The 10,199-nt window shown below is 36.5% G+C and overlaps 2 protein-coding genes and 2 non-coding genes across 4 annotated transcripts; 1 reads left to right on the top strand and 3 right to left on the bottom strand.

The window, feature by feature from the left end:
• The first annotated feature begins 45 nt into the window (after positions 1-45).
• On the top strand, positions 46-117 carry TRNAD-GUC. Its single transcript has one exon. It is a non-coding gene; the product is annotated as a tRNA-Asp (tRNA).
• Positions 118-166: 49 nt separating this feature from the next.
• Positions 167-250, bottom strand: TRNAY-GUA. Its single transcript is given in 2 exon segments — positions 167-202; positions 214-250. It is a non-coding gene; the product is annotated as a tRNA-Tyr (tRNA).
• Positions 251-1,238: 988 nt separating this feature from the next.
• Positions 1,239-2,982, bottom strand: LOC109165524 (berberine bridge enzyme-like 15). Its single transcript, XM_019314328.1, has one exon. The coding sequence runs from the start codon at positions 2,977-2,979 to the stop codon at positions 1,366-1,368; it is 1,614 nt and encodes a 537-aa protein (XP_019169873.1). The 5' UTR covers positions 2,980-2,982; the 3' UTR covers positions 1,239-1,365.
• A 4,980-nt stretch (positions 2,983-7,962) lies between these two features.
• On the bottom strand, positions 7,963-9,606 carry LOC109164790 (berberine bridge enzyme-like 15). Its single transcript, XM_019313338.1, has one exon. It carries the CDS (start codon positions 9,604-9,606, stop codon positions 7,978-7,980), a length of 1,629 nt encoding a protein of 542 aa, XP_019168883.1. The 3' UTR covers positions 7,963-7,977.
• Positions 9,607-10,199: the final 593 nt, after the last annotated feature.

The following is a 10,199-nucleotide window of genomic DNA, read 5'->3' as shown; positions in this document are numbered from 1 at the left end:
TGATATCGCTTATAGAAAGTTTTAATTTTAGGACCCAAAGCAAATGTCGTTGTAGTATAGTGGTGAGTATTCCCGCCTGTCACGCGGGTGACCCGGGTTCGATCCCCGGCAACGGCGAATTTTGTTTAAGGATGAACGAAAATATAGACAAAGAGGAAAACGAAAATCCGACCTGCCGGATTCGAACCAGCGACATAAGGATTACAGAACACACTACAGTCCTCCGCTCTACCAACTGAGCTAAGGTCGGATTTATGTTAAACTCTCGAACTGGTTATACTCAATTAGGCACTTGCACATGTAGAATAAAATAAAATATCAAATAGGTCACTGTACTTTTATACATTATACAATTGAATCATCAAACAAAAAAAGTATGCAATTTGAAAAAAAAAAAAAGATAGAGAGAGAGAAAGAAAGATAAAAATAATTTTAAGTTGAAAAAAAATATGAATGTGTTTGTGCGCATATTACTACATCCGCTCTGGTCCATGATATAACTATTGTGTTATGAAGTGTGACAGTCATTCATAAAATTTATATTAAACAGCAATAAATGTACTACATAATTAAATATATTAAAAAAATCCTTTAAAATTTTAATGGACCACTAAAATGACAGGTAACCAACAATATAAATTTTTTAAATATATATTAGATATATCCCAACTTAAATTAGATTAATCATATGTTTCTCAAATCTCACTCAAAAGTTGTTGAAACAAGTAACTTACAAATAGTATTATTAGTCCTAAGTTCTCCACTGTGCACAAAATCTTCAACAATATAGAATTTTTAGTCTTTGCTAGCAGTAGCCTTGTTTGTTTAAAGTTTAAAGACATTCACAATCTATGTCTTAATAAGGAAAGAGACTCTGTTTTTTGTAACAAGGCAGATAAGATGATTTATAATAGCGGCGGCCATGACTTGGAAGGCTTATTCTACACGTCGTCGTCGGACATGGAATCTCCGACGCCCTTTGTCGTGATTGAATTGGCTAAGCTCCGGGGAATTAATTAAGGCTGATGTTGAGGATAAAATGTTTCATATGAAACACAATGTAAAGTTTAGTCGGACAATTATAAATATGTTCCTTTTATTGTGAAATAATGAAATGTTTCACAATTCGAAATATGTCCCTTTCATTGGGAGATAAAATCTATTGGTGTAAACAGTAACACAGTAGAAAACTTTTGTATTGTTGCATTAATGGTGTAAAAATGAACATTTATCCATTATCCACATTGTGATGTGGGCTATAATTCATAGTATAATTTGCCTAAATAGGCATACTATATTTGTATTGTGAAACCTAGTCTAAAGCGACAATCATATTATATGTTTGTAGTTAACATAAATACATAATTAGGAAAGAACAGGGATGCTCTGTTCATGCCAGAAGAAGTTATCAGGGTCAACCCTCGTCTTCACAACAACAAGCCTCTCAAAATTTTTCTTGAAATACTTTTTACCCCAAACACTAGCCTCTGAGAAGCTCGTGTTTCCGCCATTGTTGTTCATTCCGAGGTCTAGATCCCTGTAGTTCACATAAGCTTCTCTGGGGGACTTGGAAACATAAGTGCCCATGTAATCGTACAGCCGCCTTATCCAATCCAAGTGTTTCTTCTCCTCCCCCTCTGTTTGCCAGCTCGTCAGGTACTGGATTTTGCATATCACCCCTTTCCGGTGAGGGAATGGGGTGGCGGATTCCGGTATCTTCGCCATTATTCCTCCGTAAGGATTCAGGATCATCAGCGGCGAGTCGTCTTCCAGGAAGATCTTCCAGAGCCCCCGGAGGCCGCTCTCTGGAATGGGCTTTCTCAGGAAATCTGATTTGGCCTTGAAATTTGTCTTCTCGGATAGTAGTTTCCCTTGGATGAGAAACTCCGGCGGGGTGGTTCTTGGGTTTCCGGTCAGGTAAATCACCGATTCTATCCAGCTCATTTCGGAGCAGTCTTTTCGGGTCAATCCTAGTTCAGGGAAGCTGTGATTCATAATTTTGAGTAGCCTATCGGTTTGCCCGAGAAACAGGGCTCTGTATGCCGTTTCTATGGTTCTTTTGCCATTGACGGAGGTTGAATTCACGGCGGTGAGGGTGACTTCGATGAGAAGATCCTCGTCGATTTTATCGGCGATTTTCTGCCATTTGTAGAGTAATTTAGTTGCGTTTTGCTCTAATGTCCTCGGGACTCTGAAAACCGTCACCGTCGACGGAACCGGAACTAGCTTGATTTTCCAGGAGAGTAGAATTCCGAAGCTTCCACCGCCGCCGCCGCTGATTGCCCAGAACAGGTCTTCTCCCATTGCGGCTCTGTCTAGAACCCTCCCCGTGGCGTCAACGATACGTGCATCCACAACGTTGTCCGCTCCGAGACCGTACTTTCTCACCAACGGACCATACGCGCCTCCGGTTATGTGCCCTCCGATTCCTAAGCTGGTGCAAAACCCCGCCGGAAAACCAAGAATCTTGCTTTTTTCCGCAATTCTGTAATAAACCTCTCCGTTGGTGGCCCCAGCCTGCACCCAAGCACTGTTATCTTCAACATCAACCTTAATTCCCCGTAGCTTAGCCAAATCAATCACGACAAAGGGCGCCGGAGATTCCATGTCCGAGGTGTAGGAAATCCCTTCGTAGTCATGGCCGCCGCTGCGGACTCTGAGCTGAACGCCGGCTTCTTTAGCGCAAATGACGGCGGCCTGAACGTGGGATTCAATCAGCGGGGTGAAGATGAGCAGCGGCTTGGGCGCGGAGGGAACCAGGAAACGGAGATTCTGGGCGGTGGATTGGAGAACGGAGTTGAACGATGAAGCATTTGTAGTGGGGGAGAAGAAAGCTGTGGAGAATGGAATGGAGGTATCGGAATATAGAGAAATGCATTTGTAGAACTGATCTTGAAAGGAAACGGAACCCACCGGCGGCGAAAAGGTTAAGCAAGTGAATAAAATTGATAGAATTATGGGAGAGCTCGAAGAAGCCATAGCCGCCATGCGTCTTCAATTCGCATTAACGATGAGTGGCCTCACATATATACACAATTTTAAACTTGTCCCTTTCAATGGGAGATAAACCCCAGCCTGAATAAGCCTGATCAACATGATATTAAGAAAATAATAAAATTTCTATCATTTCATGGAGAATATGCTTTTTCATCTTACATGGCACAAATATGATTGACAAAAAAAATATGGAGTATATGCTAATGTACGTAAATGATGGAAGCATAGCGTTAAAACGTCGATTGTGATTTGTGAATGTGTTCAAACACACAAGGTTATTTGCTCGCTAGACTAAAATTCTATATTGTTGCTTACATGTGAATTTTGTCTCATTAAAATTCTAAATGAATATTTCCCATTATATTTTCATTCAATTAGTTGTAGTGTTTGAAATTTGATAGGGAGAGGGAAAATAAATATTTTGTATGTGCGATGTATGGAATGGTACTAATTTTATTGAGAATGTGTCGATTCTTAAAAGGGTAACCCACAAGGTTACAATCTCCCACTTAACAACATAAATTTCAAACTATCAAACCACTCAAGATCTTGTATACTAAAGGGCAGGAAGATCCATTTATGCATATATGGGAGTGCATTGAAAGCAAATTAAAGTAGTAGGGGAACACGTGTGTGACCAAGAATAAAGGTTGCCCGGTGCCGTTCATTTGTTAGTCATCTATACATCCTTCTTTAACAATATAAATAGCCACCCTTCCCTACCCTTTGAAATCACCCCTTGGCTCACCAAACCCCTTCTGGTCCAATGGTCTGAGCTTTCCCCCTCTTGCTGGCATATTAGGGTTTGAGTCCCGTTAATAACATATTTAGTTCTATTTTATTTATTAGTCCTTTAGCTTATGTTATTTAGTTATCAATCGTTATATCGTGTTCCCCACCCTGCCCAAAACAACACCGTTTTGTTAAGTTGTGTGGGGAGTGTCGCAATGAAGTTTACGTGTATTCTATTATACAATTATGTACATTCTATTATACAATTATGTACATTCTATTATACAATTGTGTACATTCAAAACATGAGATTTTTTAAAGAGTTAACAGTTTATGTGTATTATATATTTTGTTAGATTATGTGTATTATCCTTTCAAAAAAGATTATATGTATTATGTTAGGGGTTTATGTACATTCTATTATACAATTATGTACATTCGAAACATGAGATCTTTTTTTTTTCTTTTAGAAGTTAACGGGAAACAGAATTTCAAAAAAAAAAAAAAAAAAAAAAAAAAAACATATACAAAACGACGTCGTTTTGGGCCACGATATAATTTACCTTTATTTATTATTCGGATCGCCATTTCGGGCACTATTCTATTCCTTAGGGCTATAATATTTATTATTTATGTATTCTTCGGACCGTTGTCTCGGGCTTTGTACGTACTATTTTCCTACCCTCATTCTATATCTCTATACTCGGTTTATGGTGGACCCGGTTCTGATAAAATCATCAAATATAAATAATTAAAAATTATTGTTCAATTTATATATACACAAATAATATATGTATTATATACACACTGATTTACTATTCATAGAAATTTAATTAAAATATAATCAATAATTAAATTAATCATATAATAATTTTAATAAAATGATAATTAAATAATAGGAAAATAAAAGCCTAAAAGGTATGATAGATATATGTACGTGTAGAGAAATAATGATGGAGTCATCAATGTTATAATTAAATAGTAACGGGGCTATAGCGATAAGCGATGTAAGGCTAATTTTGTCTAACAAGAATGTAGGAGTGATAATTTTATCCAATAAAATTAAAGTGTATATACAACATGTCAAGTAAAATGTATATTTTTATTAGCATACAAAAAATAGACATAAATCAATGACATAACTTGTATGGAAACTATTTAAATATAATATTTGACATTTACATTTTTATTAATAATTGATGAATAAAGTACAAGTAAGACACTGAACTATTTGAGAAACAACAATTAAGCTTTCGTTAAGACAAATTATGAATTTGTGCAGTAAACTAATCAAACAATTAAAACTTAACGAAATTACAATTCCTTAAAACTGTGTGTTCAAAGTACGATTACTGATTCATTTACTAATTAGCCGATTAACAATTTAGGTTATCATCTAAACTATAATAAAGCTATATGGTTTGGGAAGTAATTAATGTTACAATTAATGTTACTTTCCAAACCATATAGTTAAATTAATGTTACAATTAATTACCAACATTATTATTATTACTAGCTATAAATATAAAATAGTCACAATATCTTTTACTATAAAAAAAAGTACAACATTTGAAAAATAAAATAGCTATTTTTATCTCGCCCATAACAAAGGATTACATTTATTGAATTAATGAAGTTATTAAATGTTATGATATTAGGATTAAGGATTCTGATTCCGGATTAATAGAAAATATGAAACAATGCAATATCAATTAAATCTCTGGCTTTACAATGAAAGTTTATTTGATATGCTTTTGCTATTTATGGTGCTTCTTGGGATTACAATATTAATTAAATTTTTGATGAAAGCCTATTCGATATATCTGAAACAGTGCAATTAATGCAAGCCTCTACATATAATTTTTCTCCCTCTCAAATGCTTCAAACAAATGGCAGAAGCGAGAAGGGATGAAGAAAGCAAATGTTGCGGGCCGTGGGTCAATATTGGACTTCAGAATAATAAAAAAAATCATTTGAGCCATAAATAAAAATTTAAATATATATAAATGTATATATCGTATGGGTCTTTAATGTTTTTCTGAATTTCTAAACTTAGGACTTTTAAAAGTAAAAAAAAAATACATTTGAATTAACTCCACAAACCAGGACTATGTGGTTCAATGGTATCCGGGTTGGACTTCCATTTGAAAGGTTGTGAGTTCGAGCCTCAGTGGAGGCGTTATTAGCTCTTTGTGTTTCAATAGGTTGAGAAAGTATATGAACAGATACTACAATGTAATAGAGCTAGTAGCATTCAAAAAAAAAAAAAAGAATTAACTCCACAAAAAGTGGTCTTGGACTTATAGAATGACATTTGGGCTTATGGAATGACATGTGCATAAAGAATATATTATATAATCATATACAAAAGTGTGTTCAATTAGAGTTTAAATTTACTCATGAAAAATTTGAAATTTGCTTTCTAAACGTAATTATCTTAGTTATTATTCGTATTGTGAAAATTATAATATAGATGAAATACATTTAAGAATAAATCAATGTAATTATGTAAATCCTCTCTATAAGTTTATTTGAATATGTACATAATTAGATATTATATTAACCATACAAAATTTTAATTTTAATTTTAATTGTAATTTTGTATTCTATAAAAATAATAAATACTTGACCAATGTAAGCTCAAAAATATTATTATATTAAACAATTTAAAATATTTTTATTTTTTCTATTTTTTATTTATATTTATAATAACATAATTTTTCCCCGTGCATCGCGCGGGTAATAATTATTAAATAACAAAAAAATTATATATAAATAAACCTCATATATGGTATATTTTTATAACATATTTTTCGTGCATCGCACGAGACAAATACTAGTTTACAAAGTATAGATGAATCAAACAATAACTAAAAGTAAATCAACACACAGAGATTTGTTTATGTAATTTAATGTAAACGCATTTACCTCTGAGAACCACCAATGGTTAATCCAATCCACTATCTCAAAGGCTATTAAAACATATGGTAAGAGAACAATATCACTAGTACGTGATATATCCCACACTATAAGTACCCAATCTGCAAGTCACCATAGATGGATTGTTGAGCTTGGAGATCCATCTTTAAGTTGTCCAAAGAAGATCGGAGATCCATAGCTTCCATTGTCCATCTCACATATTCACCCACCGTTGCACCACAACTAATATGGAATACGGTCGTCCAGAAGTGATTAAATCACTTGAATTTCTTTTCTTCAAGATCAGTGAATTCCAGATGAAGATGATAATTGTTGGGTGAGATAGTTGGGCCTGGACGACCTGCCAGATTGATTTGCTATTATATTTCTATTAGATGTTCAGTGAAGGCTCAAAATATATATAACCATCCAGCTTATATACTCGGCCCAATCAAAAGAAAAAATTACATTTTTGGTTCAGTGATTATTCGGGTCTTGTTAATTTTAGTACTTGACTTTAAAAAAAAATAACAATTTAGTACCCTAACTATGCAAAATTTCAACACATTTTAGTCCACCTGACCACATTTAACATGACTTCAATAGTCACAGGACCAAAAGTTTAATTTTCCAGTTGAAGATGATAATTGTTGGGTGAGATAGTTGGGCCTGGATGACCGGCCAGGTTGATTTGCCAGTATATTTCCATTAGATGTTCATTGAAGGCTCAAAATATATATAGCGATCCAGTCTATATAATCGGCCTAATCAAAATTATGAAGATATAATTAAAGAATGGTGAATTGGAGCAAAATGACATAAAGTTTCTTGTCTAATATATTGATGGTGTAGTATTTTAATAAGTTAATACCATCTAAGGTCCTCCGACTATAGTGGTTTTGCCACGTTTAGTCCTAAACTTTCAAATTGATCATTTGTGGTCCTTCGACTTTTAAATTTAACCATTCGTGATCCAAGTTAACCACTCATGATCTTTCAAGTTTTAAAATTTAATCAGTAGTGGTCCTCATGAAAGGACCATGGTTGGTTAAAATTTAATAGTAGAAGGACTATGGGTGGTTAACTAGGACCATGAATGGAAAAGTTTGAAAGTCGAAGGACCACATATAGTCAATTTGAAAGTTTAGAACTAAACATGGCAAAATCACTATACTTGGAGGACCTCAGATGGTATTAACTCTATTTTAATCATATCTCAACCTAAGAATGTCCAAATCAAGTGATCTTAAACCAGTGGAAAGATAACTAAAAAAAATCTGTAATTATAAGCTTCAAAGAAACAAGGTTTTACGCTTTTACCATCATCTTCTACTTTGATGGAAGAACAGGGATGCTCTGTTCATGCCAGAAGAAGTTATGAGGATCAACCTTCGTCTTCACAGCAACAAGCCTCTCAAAATTTCCCTTGAAATACTTATAACCCCAAACACTAGCCTCTGAGAAGCTCGTGTTTCCGCCATTGTTGTTCATTCCGAGGTCTAGATCCCTGTAGTTCACATAAGCTTCTCTAGGAGACTTGGAAACATAAGTGCCCATGTAATCGTACAGCCGCCTTATCCAGTCTAAGTGTTTCTTCTCCTCCCCCTCTGTTTGCCAGCTCGTCAGGTACTGGATCATGCATATCACCCCTTTCCGGTGAGGGAATGGGGTGGAGGATTCCGGTATCTTCGCCATCATTCCCCCGTACGGATTGAGGATCATCCGCGGCGAGTCCTCCTCCAGGAAGATCTTCCAGAGGCCCCGGAGACCGCTCTCGGGAATGGGTTTTCTCAGGAAGTCTGATTTGGCTTTGAAATTTGACTTCGGGAATAATGGTTTTCCTTGGAGGAGAAACTCCGGCGGCGTGGTTCTTGGGTTTCCGATCATGTAAATCACCGACTCGATCCAGCTCATTTCGGCGCAGTCTTTTCGGGTCAATCCTAGTTCAGGGAAGCTGTGATTCGTGATTTGGAGCAGCCTGTCGGTTTGCCCGAGAAACAGGGCTTTGTATACCGTTTGTACGGTTCTTTTGCCGTTGCCGGCAGTTGAGTTAACCGCGGTGATGGTGACTCCGATGAGGAGATCATCGTCGAGCTTATGGGCGACTTTCTGCCATTTGTAGAGTATTTTCGTTGCGTTTTGCTCTAATGTCCTCGAGACTGTAAAAACCGTCACCGTCGATGGAACCGGAACTAGCTTGATTTTCCAGGCGAGTAGAATTCCGAAGCTTCCGCCGCCGCCGCCCTTGATTGCCCAGAACAAATCTTCCCCCATTGCGGCTCTGTCTAGAACCCTCCCCGTGGCGTCAACAATACGTGCGTCCACAACGTTGTCCGCTCCGAGACCGTACTTTCTCATCATCGGACCATACGCGCTGCCGGTTATGTGGCCTCCGATTCCCAAGCTGGTGCAAAACCCCGCCGGAAAACCAAGAATCTCGCTTTGTTCCGCAATTCTGTAATAAACCTCTCCATTGGTGGCGCCAGCCTGGACCCAAGCACTGTTATCTTCAACATCAACATTAATTCCCCGGAGCTTAGCCAAATCAATCACGACAAAGGGCGCCGGAGATTCCATGTCCGACGAGTAGGATAAGCCTTCGTAGTCATGGCCGCCGCTGCGGACTCTGAGCAGAATTCCGGCTTCTTTAGCGCAAATGACGGCGGCCTGAACGTGGGATTCAATCAGCGGGGTGAAGATGAGCAGCGGCTTGGGCGCGGAGGGCACCAGGAAGCGGAGATTTTGGGCGGTGGATTGGAGAACGGAATTGAACGATGAAGCATTTGTAGTGGGGGAGAAGAAAGCCGTGGAGAATGGAATGGAGGTATCGGAATATAAAGAAATGCATTTGTAGAACTTATCTTTAAAGTAAACGGAAACCACCGGCGGCGAAATGATTAGGCAAGTGAATAAAATTGATAGAATAATGGCGGAGCTCGAAGAAGCCATAGCCGCCATGCGTTTTCTCTAATGCGAAGACGATGAGTGGCTCACCTCACATATATAAAAGTGTAATTTAATTGTAAATTAATCTCCTTTTAATGAATATAAGTATAGATCTGAAGCAAAGAACTTGTTTAATTATCAGAGTCAACATAAGCTAATAATGGATTGGGAATGCATGTGCGGCTTAATTAGCTTAGTAAGCAATTTTTGAATGAAAAGATCAATGTTTAAAATTTAAAGTTATCCTCATTTACATCAGTAATTATTCTATAAGTTTGAACTTCAAATTTGATGAACTTCAGTCAAATTGATTAAATTATTAACTAAATGATGTCTCTTTGTTGATACATGTTCAAAATGAAATTAAGAAGATAATAGAACTTCATCATTTTGTAGAGATTAGGCTAATTTTGATATGGAGTACATAAGTTATATTACTTTGTAATTTGGTAGGAACATAATTAGACAAAAAAGATACAGAGTACATGTATATTTTAAGAGTGACTCTCTTGTAAAATCGTCTTACAGATAAGCACCATCTTACGGATAAGTAGATCTAATAAATATATCATAAAGTTATTTATAACATGGGCACATTATTTAGA

This window comes from Ipomoea nil, unplaced genomic scaffold (assembly GCF_001879475.1).
Source record: "Ipomoea nil cultivar Tokyo-kokei standard unplaced genomic scaffold, Asagao_1.1 scaffold3069, whole genome shotgun sequence".
Classification (NCBI taxonomy): Eukaryota; Viridiplantae; Streptophyta; class Magnoliopsida; order Solanales; family Convolvulaceae; genus Ipomoea; species Ipomoea nil.
Note: the sequence above shows the minus strand (reverse complement) of the source record. Positions and strands in the feature narration are given on the sequence as shown.

Bases quoted from the DNA above. Each gene is read 5' to 3' on its own strand.
- LOC109165524 (XM_019314328.1), bottom strand. From the start codon at position 2,979: ATGGCTTCTTCGAGCTCTCCCATAATTCTATCAATTTTATTCACTTGC.
- LOC109164790 (XM_019313338.1), bottom strand. From the start codon at position 9,606: ATGGCGGCTATGGCTTCTTCGAGCTCCGCCATTATTCTATCAATTTTA.